General features: G+C 41.4%; 1 protein-coding gene across 2 annotated transcripts; it reads left to right on the plus strand.

Moving 5' to 3' along the window:
- Window positions 1–1,797: 1,797 nt before the first annotated feature.
- Window positions 1,798–13,392, plus strand: LOC107388626 (disintegrin and metalloproteinase domain-containing protein 10). Of its 2 annotated transcripts, none has more exons than XM_015964226.3 (16): window positions 1,798–1,976; window positions 4,216–4,366; window positions 6,143–6,261; window positions 6,384–6,542; window positions 7,093–7,193; window positions 7,602–7,754; window positions 10,489–10,581; window positions 10,657–10,840; window positions 11,082–11,245; window positions 11,347–11,530; window positions 11,642–11,792; window positions 11,882–12,065; window positions 12,169–12,277; window positions 12,368–12,588; window positions 12,679–12,805; window positions 13,148–13,392. In XM_015964226.3, exons 1-16 carry the CDS (start codon window positions 1,910–1,912, stop codon window positions 13,336–13,338), a joined length of 2,358 nt encoding a protein of 785 aa, XP_015819712.1. In that variant the 5' UTR covers window positions 1,798–1,909; the 3' UTR covers window positions 13,339–13,392. The 2 variants fall into 2 exon arrangements, with proteins under 2 accessions (XP_015819712.1, XP_015819714.1); XM_015964228.3 differs by having other exon boundaries at window positions 7,605–7,754.
- The last annotated feature ends 1,001 nt before the right edge of the window (window positions 13,393–14,393 follow it).

Here is a 14,393-nt window from a genome sequence, read left to right on the forward strand (position 1 = left end):
CCAGAACGTGCCAATTGCACTTTTATTTACTGTGTGTGTGGGAGGGGTGGAAGTAAATCATAAAAATGATAAAGTGTTTATTGTAATTCCTATTGCTGATCAGGAAAACCACATTAATGGGCACATTTAGGAAAGTAGAACTCAGAATTTTTTTTGTTCTCCGAATTTGTGATCATATTGATTGGAAACTAAATTTCAGTGAAGTGTTCCGGTGCAAGAGAATGTCTTAAACCAAATACCTGTTGTCGAACCAGATTTAATGTTGTTATATTGGGAGAAACGTTTTGCGTAACTGAAATATTAAAATACAACTTTGATTTTTCTATTTTATGGTGTATCTTTAATGGTGAATTTGTTATATTATATTGTAACATAGTTATTGATGAGTACTGTGCAGAATGAAGTGCATGGGCGTGCAAGTATGGCAAACCAATTTATAAATTTAATAGCTTGACTCTTCTTGAAGTAATCCTCAACTTAAAAAAATTACATTTTAACTTTTCAGATTGGCATTTGTCTAGAATACAAGTAACAGTTTTACTAAAAATATAAAATTTTAGAATGAATTTACACTGTTTTAAAAAGACAATGGGTTGCAAATTGCATAAACTTGAATGTGGACAAAGGGGCAGTTACTGTGAAGCCACCATGCATTTCTCAGCCAATTATAATCTGGGTACTTTTGGGGCTAAATAAATATATTAGTGCTCATAAGCTCAAAAAGAGAATGGTATTTACTGTAAGTTATCTAAGGATGAGATTCTGAGAAAAAGATGGACTAATGAAGTCACCAAACCATGAACTTTGTCATAAGTAATTTAATGGTCTTGCTTTGTTTTCATCTGCATTTTCTGATTGCTTACTTTACATAACAGTATTCATGGTACCAAGTAGATAGCTCTATGTGTTTTTTTTTTTTTTTTGTCATGACGATCAAAGAGGCTTTTAGTCTCTTTCTGGCAAACTATAGGTCCAGGCACTCAGCCACCACTTTTCCAGAATGCTCACCTTATATAAATATATAGCATCATGTACAGGAACATCTGTGCAGAGTATGGACTGGAAGCTCCAAGGTCAAAGTGGGAAACACCCCCTAAGGTGTTTGAGAACAAGAGAGCCAAGCTCCTGTGGGACTTCCAGATCCAGACCAACGAAATGGTGATGGTGAACCAACCAGACATTGTAAATGACCCGCACTTGTATAGTGCCTCTCAGAGTAAGGACTCCAAAGCGCTTTACACTACAGTGTATCATTCATCCATTCACACACACATTCACACACTGATGGTGATGAGCTACAATGTAGCCACAGCTGCCCTGGGGCGCACTGACAGAGGCGAGGCTGCCGAGCACAGGCGGCACCGGTCCCTCCGATGTAGTGGTGGACAAACAACAGAGGGCAGCCATTGTTGTTGATGTGGCAATACCAAGTGATGGCAACATCGGGAAAAAGGAGCACGAGAAACTACAGAAGTGCCGGGGCCTCAAAGAAGAACTTGAGAAACTGGAGGAGTGGCTAAAGCAGATTCCAGGAAAACCGTCAGACATCTGTCCAGAAATGTGCATAGATAGATAGATAGATAGATAGATAGATAGATTAGTGAAATCATTTTAAGATGCAACAATAACTAAGAGACAAAATTGTGGTTTGATTATATCTTACAATGGAACAATAACTAAGAGACAAAATTGTGGTTTGATTATATCTTACAATGGTCTGCCAATCACAGTTATGTGTCCAGTACGGGATCTTCCATGATTTTGGGGGAAGGGATCCCAGCTTCCCTGCGTCTGACGTCACGACGCAGGATCGAGAGGAGGCGATGAGAGGAAGCTGCAATAAACACACAGGGCGTCTGCGCCTATCTAAATAGGACAATAAAGTGAAATCGGTCTCAATGCTCTAACAATGGATTTGTCACATATTCTACCCCTTAAAGTTTTCCTCTTCGTTTATTTACTAAACTACACTCAAGGTGAGTGGGGCATTTTGAGGGAAAACCTTGCGGGTTGTCCCATAAATGCACGAAGCAGCGGCTGAGATGAGCAGAAATCCCGATAGCCCGTTAGCTAACGGAAAGGGATCAGCAGGGCCTGCTTGTTGTGAGGAGGACTGCACCCTTTTCACTGTATTACTTCAAGCCAGTAAAAGATACGTGGTGTTAAAGCTAACCCAGATTGGCGTAGTTAATAGTTATAAAGCGACTGTGGTGAGTTATTTTTGTGTGTTGTCACCGTTTTTATCATCGGGCTTTGGGTCGGTTTTGTTGTTACCGTGCGAACAGCGCCGACAGCCATTGTTATGAGATGGAGATGCAGAGACTGGGTTAACGGACCGTTAGCTCGGTGCTAGTTAACGGGAACAGTTTTGTTACGAAGGGGACTACAACTAAAGGACGTATGTGTTCACTTTTGAAGAGATTATGCTTTTTTGCTGTCAGCGATGCTATCTCACGTTTCCATCTGTTGTCTGACTAACTGTAAGAGTTATTAGAGAAATAACGTTCAGTGAAAGTGTTTTAAACAACAACATCACACGTAAAATGAAGTATTAATCATGGCATCGCCCTTTACTGCAGCTGGTAGATATGTTGCTCTTTTAATGAAAATAAATAATCTTATTCTTATGAATATCTCATTAAAGTTCAAGGTCTGCTGTCAAATAATCAAAGCACTGAATATCACGTGATTTTAAAACATTGATTTATGTTTAAAAATCACGTTGGTTGTCACTTTTTCTAAGGCTTAACAGATTAAGTAAGTTCTCTGCTATAGCCATGAATTTCTTCACTTCTCGCAGTCATCTTAATGAAAAATTTAATGTTACCACCTAAATATTTCATACTGCTTATGAACAGTGAGGTAGGTGAAATCTGCCCTTTTTCTTTGATACGTAAATTTACTTTAATCATTAAATTTAGCCTCATTATTCAGGTGCAAGTGCATATCACCCCTTTTTAAACTGGAAGATGATATTTAAAATAACTTTTCATGCTCAATTTCTAATTAAAACATGATTATCCTTTGCACAGAATAGTTTCCCTAAACTAAGACAGGATGTTTGTTTCAAATTCAGTTATTCAGTCTACATTAAGTATATGTTCCCCTTCAAATCCACCACCTACTCCTCTGGCAGTGAAATTATTATGTTGTAACGCTCCTGATGTTGTTGGGCGCAGCTTTAAAGCTGGCATTCACTAGATCTGAATACATTACAGCCTTCAAACACTCAACATAAATATTTTCTGTAATTTTTTTGTTTATTTAATGCTGCATTACAAAAATATCCCAACAGACACTTCTTACATATTCATTGAATCAGTTATTTATTCAGGATGGCAGGGCGGTAGCTGTTCCACACAAATCACCCATAACTTTATGACCACGGAGTACTAGGAAAGTCAGGTGATACTGGCGTAATACTTCATATCGAGTCATATTTCCTGTTACATCATAGGGTGTTCTGCTGTGGAATGTCAGGAATTAAGCAAATATTTTCAGTGATAATGTCGGAATCCCTTAATTTTCCTCAGCAGAACATCGTGTTCTAAAAAGAAGACAACCGTTTTAGTTTTGTAACGGATTGCTGCATACTCATTTTGATTTGGCAAACAGAGTTAGATCCATTAAAATGATTCCAGTTAATCCAGAATTTTATAAAACGTCTAATTAGAATTTTTTTAAAGTGACTGTGCATTTTCCCTGGCGATAGGGGGCAATACATACCTAAATTATTGCAAGCAAGCAGTAATTTTGCTAGGGTACGAGTAAAAATCCCCAGCATGAAGTTGTTTTCTTTTCACAAAAAATACAAAAAAAGGACATAAACTGGGGTTTGAACACATTTTGACAGAACTGAAATTTCAGTAAAGTTTTTTTTATTTTTAATCACCTGCGCTTGGTTTTTGTGATTTGATCCGTCTTTTAGTGGGTCATCAAAGAGCTTCACTGTCTTTCCTGATTGTAAGATTGTTATTTGAGAGATTCTCGCATGTTTAATGGTGTCTTAGTCCTGGGAAGAAAATGGGAATGTGGCAGTTGAGGACCTTATCTACTAAGCTTGTATTTTTGTTACAAGATTTTACTAAAGATGAAAAAGAAGGTTGCTTTTGTTGCATTGTTTTGCTTTTACTTATGGAAGGGTTGCTTTTGCAAAACAAACATAACATTGTCTTCATTTTAGAAACAAGGCTTTCCTCTGCTCTCTTCACACAGGACACTATAGGAATCCCCTGAACAAGTACATCCGACACTATGAAGGCTTGTCCTACAACACAGAGCTTGTTCACACCAAACATCAGAGAGCCAAAAGGGCGCTAATTCACGAAGACAAGTTCATCCACTTAGATTTTCACGCTCATGGAAGGTTTGTCAGCTTCATTTTCCCAAAGATGTTGACCTAATGTGATTGAACCAATGTTGTTCATCCTTAATTGTTTGCAAACTGACATATTTGTTTATATTGTTTATCAGCTTTATAATTGGAATTATTATCCCGACTTTCCACTGGATGCATACAGAGCTCGTGATGTCCACTAAGCGCAAAACACTGCTAACATCCACCATATTCAGTGAGTTGGTTTTACCGGGCGCTCAGAGGGGAATCTCAGCATTGGGTCGTGGCTCTAAAGTTACGCTTCAAGTATATTTTTTACACGCTACGCTTCCATAACGTATCAAAATTCAGCTGTTTAGATCTAGCATGAAACAAAGTCGAACACGAGAGCAGTGTAAATCATTCAAAAATTTCTAAATAAGATACTTGAAAGTTTCTTACACTAAAAACTATTTAAAAATGCGTCACCACCTGTGACACCTCAGTAGCTGAGGTGAAAAGAGCAGAAAATAAACCAGACCTTTTAGATGCATGCTGCAGTCTTGCTCCTTGCGTGTTATCACGTGAACTCGCAAAATCACGCAAGATCTTGCGGTGGTCTTGTGATTTCGTTATCTTGCCAAATGAGCTGTATGAAACGCATTCGCAGCTGCTGTATCTGAAACACTCCTGGTAGGAAGGCACCTCCACTGAGGTGGAAAGTCTGTTCAAGTGGTCAGTGATATTGTGGTTTAACTTTGACTTAAATCTGGACTTTATTTGTGTCTCTTTGGTTTGTTGTTAGTTTTATTTAGCTCAGTAGAAACTTAATGATTCATCAGTTGGTTAAATGCCAAGAAATCCCTAGCATTTGTTGGGCCTACACTCCACATTCTGCAGCTTTGTTGCTATTCCTTTTAAGTGATTCGTATAAAAATAGTCTTGGCGTTTCAGATTAATACTCGGAGAAAACGAGCTTTTTACACACACGAGGTTGGAGTCTTGTGTTTACACATGGATTCATGGGGATTGGTTAAGATTCACGTCAAACCCATCAGGGTCGTAATTTAGTGAAAAGTAAAGACCTTTTAAATGTTCCATGTTATTTCTACAGTGATTATTACTTATGAATGGGAACATTATCCAAACATGGAGGTGAAATATCCTCTGAAACAGAACAAAGCCACAGGTTTGTATTACTTCTGTGGTCAAAGGTGACGTTTTTCCCATGTTTACAGTATTTTTACTGATGTTGGTCTTACAGGTAAATACTTTCTCAATTTAAATGTAATGCACATTTGTCCCCCGAAAATTCCCTTTGGATAACTACCTAAATCCTGCTTTTTTAATTAAACACCTCAAGACAATTCAGTTAAAAAAAAATTGTGCTGATGTTGCTTAAAAGTCTAAATTAATTTCTTTACCAGCTGTTTAATCAAGAAAATATAACACGAGAGAGTGTGGTGTTCAAATTTCTAGTTAGCTTTTTGACCAAATGCAGGCTAAGTTTCTCTTCTTCATGAGCATTAACGGTTACTAGACCCCTCCACGTAAACGAATGGGACATTATCCTTGTTAAAAGTAGAAACTAAATCTGTGATAACCTTTTCCAGGTTTTGATATATTTAATTGTAATTAGCTGCTTGATGTTTAAAAAAAAGACTCGTGGTGATGTGCGGGTGTGTAGGCGTCTATCCTTCCCCCTCTCATTTGCATTCTTCTGTTTCTTTTTTTATTGAGGCCAAATGCATATCCATATATAAATGTAGGTTTATGCTCTGAAAACTTCTTGTCTTTATAGCTCACATTGTTGCTTTCTCTTCTCAGACATTTCAATTTACGAATGAAAAGGGACACGTCCTTGTTTGCCCCAGATTTACGGGTGGATGTTTCAGGAGAAGAGGTTCCTTACGATACCTCTCATATCTACACGGGTGAAATCTATGGTAAGACAACAGTTTTACCAGACTTATTTTAATATCTCACTGTGGGGCTGCATTAATGACCCGATTGAGTGAATAATTCAGGTGACTTGACACAAAGTAAGCAACTGGTTTTGATTTCCCAGGTGAGAAAGGTACTCTGACTCACGGATCCATTGTAGATGGTAAGTTCGAGGGTTTTATACAAAGCTACCATGGCACTTATTACGTGGAGCCTGCAGAGCGATACCTGGAGGACAAAGACGTGCCCTTCCACTCTGTCATGTACCACGAGGATGACATACGTGAGTCTCCAACGTCTGCACCCACACCAATACCTTGACAGGGTGTTTTCCTGAATGTGTAATTTGTTGCATGCTTATGTAAATGCGTGAGTGGGAAAGTGTAAGGTTAGGACCGCTGAGCTGATGAAGGCAGACTAGTGCCCCCCCGAGGGATCAGAGATACCCGAGGTGCTGATCAGAGATACCCGAGGTGCTCATTAGCTGAGTAACACAACCTTTTCTCAGGCTTATTTAAACAGTCTACACAATGTTGGTCCTAATCGTGAGCACAGAGTACACTTCACTACACCAGCACTCCATAATTTCAAATAGTCTGTGAACACATAGCAAGTAGCTGAGGGGCAAATTAAACAGGGTGGTGAGAGGAGTCGCTAATGAACGCGACAGGAAAGTAGCAGCTCACACAGCAAAGCTAGGCGTATCAAGTGGTGTATAAGTACTTCCATTAGCTGATCATGAATAGCAACCGGAATAGAATGACTCAGGGGGTTAAGTAGCTAGCATCGTCTCCATAATCCAAACGGTGCATGTGTCTGCCTCTGTCACTCAGACTACCCACACAAGTACGGCCCAGAGGGAGGCTGTGCTGATAGCTCCGTGTTTGAAAAGATGAGGAAGTATCAAGCCACTGCTGCCGAGGAGCCAGCCAAGGTGAATTCACCACACCTAAGTAAAAGCCAAAACATTCAGAACATGTCAAAATTTGCGCCACAATAATATTCTTTGTATCATATTATTAACTAGTTCACAACTACAATGATTCCTCCAGCTGTGCCAGTTATTTGAGCTCTCTAGTTTAAGACGTTTCTTCTCAGTAGATCTTCACACTGAACAAGTCCCTGTTGCATTTGCACAGTTTATGAGTGCTAACTTCTTTTTTCCTGCTATAATCCTTAAAGTAGCATGCAGAAATCCAGTTCACCAACACTGTACAGCTTCACAACGGCAGTCTAAAAATACCTCTCATTACTTATTTACCCAGCTTTTGGCGGAAAATGCTATAAATATGTTTTATTCAACTGTGCACGTCTAACTCTCACTCACACATGCCGCTCACAGCAGGAGCTGCACGCCGATGCTGACTCTAATGACCCGGTACTGCTGAGGAAGAGGAGGATGGCCCAGGCGGAGAAAAACACCTGCCAACTTTTCATTCAGACCGACCACCTTTTCTTCAAATACTACAAGACCAGAGAAGCTGTTATAGCTCAGGTAAGGCCCTGGCACACATCCCATGAGACACCCGCTCTGCTCGTATGCAGTAAGCATAGGTGAGGAATCATGACTGACTATTAAACACTTAAACACAACAGAGATGGGTGAAGGTCACAAAGTGTTGCTCCTGGTTGGGAGCTCTTAGCCTGGATGTTTCTGTGCTGCTTTAGTTCGAATAATCGAGTCATTGTAGCGTTTAAGTAGACACATTAGTCTGATTCTAACAGCGGCTGTTCTCTCTTTAACTCCTGAAGTTGTTCCCTAGATATCAGCATTTTCTCAGAGAGAGTCTGTGTTTTATCAGTAGATGGTATTATAGAGGCCTAAACAACGCTCTGGTTAAACTAGCTGTGATTATATTTGGAATTAAACTGAACTGTAATGAATATAATACATATAATTACAGTTAGGTTAACGTTTGGGCTCTTTAAGGCTAAAAGAGAATTTCTGCCTTTTAAGACGCAACTTCCTATTTATTCATCAATAGTTTGAATTTTTGTCTCAGGCATTTTCATATTATTTTAGATCTCACTATTGCTAAAGTGTAAGGGTCTCTGATTTTTCATTTTTTCATTCCTCAATGAATTCCTCAATGTTCACGTTATTCAATACGAGATGAAGTCCTGACGCATTTCTGGGTGAAGGCTGGGATTTCACTACCTGATACGGGCCAAATCACCTGTTTGTGTGGAAAAAAATGTCTGCATAATTTTTGGAAGTGAATTTATTTTGAGTAATTAAAATACTTTACTGAGTCACTGTAGAGAGGAGGTGTGGTGAGCCGGAAAGATGTATCGAGAACTATATGGTCATGTCACAACCCTCTGAGTTATAATTGAATCATGTGGAGCCCAAAGAGTCAGACTGCCATTAAAAATCCCATTCTTCCCATCCCTAAAAATCGGGCTCTACTCTTCAGGAAGTGAATACAATTGCAGCTCCATGCAGTCAAGTTGAGTTCAGTTATTTCTAGTACAGGAACTGAAGTTCTGGCCCAGTTCATTAGATATCTGTGGTTTTAGAGCAGCTATTGCCTGGTGTTAAGAAGCAGATGGTGTGAGAATGTTTTTCGCCTGTGAGCGCTTGTTTGTAGCACTAGCTAGCATATCTCCTAAACCCCGGAAGATTTTAATTAAACTCTTAGGAAAAAATGTGTTACATGTTCGTTTAAATCCGTTTAGGTTAATTTCATCCAAGATTTCTTCCTCTGCTCTACATCAGCAAACACACACACGGCTACAGCTCAGTCAGTTTTACATATGTTTGGATAACATTTGGTATTGTCGTAGCGAAGAGTCACCCCCATCAAATAATCTGAGTGCCGGCAGATCGGACATGTTCGTGTGACATCAGCTGATCTTTATCTTGTCGTTTTTGTTCCTTCAAGAAGAAACACTGTTTATAAAGGTTGGGTAAGAACACCAACAAATTCCATTAAATGCCATTCAGTTCAGTTGAGATTTTTATTAAGCGATGGGGCGACGGGCCTCAGTAGAGAGGCAAGAACTCCTCTTTAACAGGAAAACACCTCCAGCTGAGCCAGACACAGGAAAGGAGGCCATCTGCCTTGACCAGCTGAGACGTGAGAGGACAGGAAGGGGACACAGACACAAAAGCACCAGGCCAGGAACTCCTGCTAGAACTAAGACAAAAGACTATATATATATTTATACTCTAATCAATCCTGCAACTGAAGGCAATAGGATTTATTAGTGCATATTTCTTTTTCTGAGCTTTAATGTGTTAACACTATGCAATTCACAACAATAACGATGGTTTAAGTGGTAAATGGCTGGTTTTTGATTGGGTGGAGGCGTATCAGAAAAGGTTTGGTCATCATGATGGATAAATATTGCAGTGGTCAGAATAGAGCAGCTTCTCTGTGTCACCCAGCTTTAGCTCTACTGAGCAGGTGATTTCTCTGGAAGTCTAAAACGTAGGGCAGTAGTGATACCGGCCAAATCACCTCAGAGCATCTCTGTGTTTCCAACATGGCAGGTCATTTCAGTTTGTCTCCAGTCAGAAGCAGAAAAATAAGTTCCTTTTCTCTAAGAAATGTTTGAAATTTAAATACAGTGAATGGAGTTGTCCAGCTAGACAAAAACATACGAGATTGAGCTGGATGGCAATGAATCAACTACAATTTATCAGCTAAATGTGTCTTCAGTGAGCTTATGATAGTAGTTATTTAAACTACATCATCTTTAGTGTAATCATTAACTCTAGATGGATGCATGGAATCAGATATTGGCAACAGTAGACCTCAGGGTCTGTCAGCAGTAAATACAGGAAAATGAAACTAAAAGTAGTGCTTTGGAGAATAACATGAACAAACAGTATGGAAAAAAATAAACAAACTATGCATTATTGACATGTTGAAGAAATCCGACATTCTCCTTCTACTCAGAGATGGAGAAGTGTGAATGTTTTCCTGAAAAGCTGTTCATGGCTGCAGAGCTCCTCTGTGGGGGTGGGGGGTCGTCTCTGGTGGACAGCAGTTTGTTCAGTGACCTTCTCAAACATCTCCAGGTTCTAGTTGTCGGCCTTATTGATGAATTTATTGAGTCCTGTTGCATCACTAGCACTGGTGAGGATGATCCCCACCGGAGGCCGGTGAAAGATTTCCACATCAATAGATCGAAGTTTTCTCATAAAACAAACACAAGTTCATCATTTGGGGCCACAAGAAAATGTCTTGTTTATTTATTTATTTTTGTTCTGTTACTTTTAGATCTCCAGTCATGTCAAAGCTATCGATGCAATCTATCAGGGCACAGACTTCACAGGAATTCGTAACATCAGCTTCATGGTGAAAAGGATCAGGGTGAGTGTTTCACTGACAGGATGTCGCTGCTTCCGTCTGTCCTTCGTCTGACCTCCTGATGGTCCTGCTGCGTAGATAAACACCACCAATGACGAGAAAGACAGATCCAACCCATTCCGCTTTGCAAACATCGGGGTGGAGAAGTTCCTGGAGCTGAACTCGGAGCAGAACCACGATGACTACTGCTTGGCTTACGTTTTCACCGACAGGGATTTTGATGATGGGGTACTGGGACTGGCCTGGGTGGGAGCCCCCTCAGGTAACCGAAGATCCCGTCGCCTCAGCTCCACATTCAGCCAGAATAAATACAAGTCCTGATTCATTTTAGAATTGCAAATGATGACTAATTCAGCTGCAGCTTCAAAAACCAATGTATGCACATTCTTGAATTATATCATTATCGTGTGATGAATTTATTCATGTTTCCCGCCTTCAATTAGGAAAGTCCTCCTTATGAAGCCGTTCTTCTTGATGGTTTTGTTCCAACTTCTCCTTCACAGGGAGCTCTGGAGGAATCTGTGAGAAGAGCAAGCTGTATTCAGATGGAAAGAGGAAGTCTCTCAACACGGGCATAATCACTGTGCAGAATTATGCCTCCCACGTACCTCCAAAAGTCTCTCATATCACTTTTGCACACGAAGTAGGACACAACTTTGGCTCCCCGGTAAGTTGTGGCACTTTTGTGCTTTGTTACAAAAGAATGTGTGAGCCATAAACTTTTATCTCCTCTAACCTTTGATTTCTTTGCTCCTTCTCACGGTAAAGCATGACTCCGGATCCGAGTGCACCCCTGGAGAGTCCAAGAGCCAAGACAAGAAGGAGAAGGGCAATTACATCATGTATGCCAGAGCCACATCAGGAGACAAGCTCAACAACAATAAGTTCTCCGTCTGTAGCATTCGCAATATCAGCCAGGTGCTGGAGAAAAAGAGGGGCAACTGTTTTGTTGGTATGTTTCATTTGGACCTGAATGGGGAAACGACAAGAAGCCAACACAGCCCTGATATTGTTTTTATTTGGGGTTTTTTTTTACCTTCTGCTTCTGTTTTCTGTCCCTCAGAGTCCGGTCAGCCCATCTGCGGTAACGGCCTGGTGGAGCCTGGGGAAGAGTGCGACTGCGGCTACAGCGATCAGTGCAAAGACGACTGCTGTTATGATGCCAACCAGCCTGACAACAAGAAGTGTAAATTAAAGCCCAACAAAGTCTGCAGGTAACTGCTGCCTTTAACTTCCTGTGTCAGAACTCGCTGCTCATGTGTGGCTACTCCTTACTCCACACTTGTGTTTCTTTTCCCATCAGCCCCAGCCAGGGTCCTTGTTGTACCCGCGGGTGCATTTATAAGGGTCGTAACGAGAAGTGCAGAGACGAGTCCGAGTGTGCTCACCAGGGGATGTGTAATGGCGTCAGCGCTCAGTGCCCCACGTCTGAGCCCAAGGCCAACTTCACCGCCTGCCACGGCGAAACTCAAGTCTGTCTCAACGGGGTGAGCGACCTGAGACTTCACACCTGAGGGAGCCGGTTGTTATAGCAACACTATTTTCATACCAGTGTTTGATCTCGCCTGTCCTCATGCTCCTCCCCCACAGGGCTGCTCCGGCTCCATCTGTGAGAAGTACGGACTAGAGGCGTGCACGTGTGCCAGCCAAGATGGAAAGGATGAGACTGAGCTCTGCCATGTTTGCTGCATGGAAAAGAGTGAGTCATCCACCTTTGTGTTTCAACCGTGGACATCACGTTTCACCCTCACTTGGTTTATGTTGACGATCTGCATACCTGTCTCCACAGTGAACCCAAACACCTGCAGCAGCACTGGGTCGGAGCGCCTGGCTCGCTTCTTCAATAAGAAAGTCACCACTCTGCCAGCCGGCTCACCCTGCAACGACTTCAAGGGTTACTGTGACGTGTTCATGAAGTGCCGGCTGGTGGATGCAGACGGACCGCTCGCCAGGCTAAAAAAGGCCATCTTCAACCCAGAGCTCTATGAGAACATTGCAGAGTGGATAGTGGTGCGTATCCCGTCTCTTACCTGACCAGCGTGTCCTTCTGAGGAGGCTTTTCATCGATTGTGTTTGATTTGTGCTCCATTCTTCTTCTAGGCTCATTGGTGGGCCGTGCTGCTGATGGGCATTGCCCTCATCATGCTCATGGCAGGTTTCATTAAGATCTGCAGTGTGCACACACCGAGCAGCAATCCTAAACTCCCCCCTCCCAAACCTCTTCCAGGTGAGAACAGTGATGTACAAAAAAAATGTACTTTTGCAAACACAATTCTCAGCACTGTAGCTGTCTCTTTTACGTTTTAATCAGATTAGCTAGTTTTAATTACACAAACTGTAATCATCTTGATTATGAAAGAGGAGAAAATCCTCTCAGCATGACAACTGTTCATTTATTTATTTTTTGAGCTGCAGCACATTTGAGTGACTGTGCGTGCATGTACAACAGTATTAATTAGAACAGATGGTAATAAGATATTAGTGCACCCACCTCTGATTTGCATCAAGTCTTTTTAGCTCCATTTTCTGTTTTTGAAAGGTCTCAGCTTGAGCATCATTTTTATTACAGGCACTTTGAAGAGGCGACGAGCGCAGCAGCATGCTAGCTCCCAGGTGCAGCACCAATCCCAGCACCCGCATGCCCACGGAGGCCACGGCGGCCAGCGACAAGCCCGGGGCCAGCCGCAGCGGCAGGCGCAGCCCCAGAGACACCACCGTCAGCCCAGAGAGAACTATCAGATGGGCCAGATGAGACGCTGAGATCCTGCCTCCCCCCACCCCACCACCCTCCCTAATGCCTTGGCTCCTCCTTGTGCCTACAGTGGGAAACAAAAGCGTCACTCCATCCAAAGAAACGCCTGACATGGTTGTTAGTCGTCGTCATATCCTCCACCTGCAGACAAAACTTAGACGTGACTAAGAGTGAACACTGTCTAGCAACTGGACCGGCTCTTTGTGGAGTGGACTCGACCATCAGCCATTTCCAATGCAGTGTGATCTAGCACCGTTTTCCATCGTCCTTTCTTTCTTTCTTTCTTTCTTTCTTTGTATTTTATGTTCTTTTATTTTTTAAGGAGTGCCAAGGAGTGAAGGAATCATGTGTAGCTTTTAGTACATTCTGTGATGTGATTTTGGTTCTGTTTCAACATCTTTGAGTGGGTGCTGCCGGTGAGCTGTTTTGTGCTTTTCTTTTTTTCTTTCTATCATTTTTTGCCATCCTAGCCAAGAATGAGAGACTCTCAGCGAGGATTCACGGCACTTTTATGACGTACACATGTCAAACGGCAAGAGACACAGGCTCTGGTGTCCCGTGCAGACAGTTTTCTGCATGTGACTGTAAATATTTAGTGTATCATAAGTGAAAACAAACTATTTCTTCTACTGTAAATGTGTAATTCTTCACTTTTTTCTTTATTTTATTTAATTTTAAATTTTTTCGGTTAGTGCTCTCAGGATTTCTAACACATAAATGAAGGAGTTCCTTGGACGGTGATGTTAAGGATTTGACTTTCTGCAGTTCTAGTCGAATAGATTTCATTTCCTGTTATTAGACTGATAGGTTTTGATTTTGAGGCTCAAGGCCACCGTATCAACACATTTAAGCCTCTTCTGTTCAAGACTTTTCTCATCTTTTTATTTTATGATGTTTTACTAACATCATGTTTTGATCAAGTTGTGTAACGAAGGAGGCGAAGACGTGGGATCGCCAGGTTTGCCGTTCGTATCGACTTGTTTTGGATCATGAAGAACGAGTAACCACTAACCGAAGCTAAAATCTCACAGAGACGAGAGAAAGTGAAGGCTGATGTGGAGTA

The sequence above is a fragment of the Nothobranchius furzeri genome, chromosome 4 (genome assembly GCF_043380555.1).
Source record: "Nothobranchius furzeri strain GRZ-AD chromosome 4, NfurGRZ-RIMD1, whole genome shotgun sequence".
In the NCBI taxonomy this organism is placed as follows: Eukaryota; Metazoa; Chordata; class Actinopteri; order Cyprinodontiformes; family Nothobranchiidae; genus Nothobranchius; species Nothobranchius furzeri.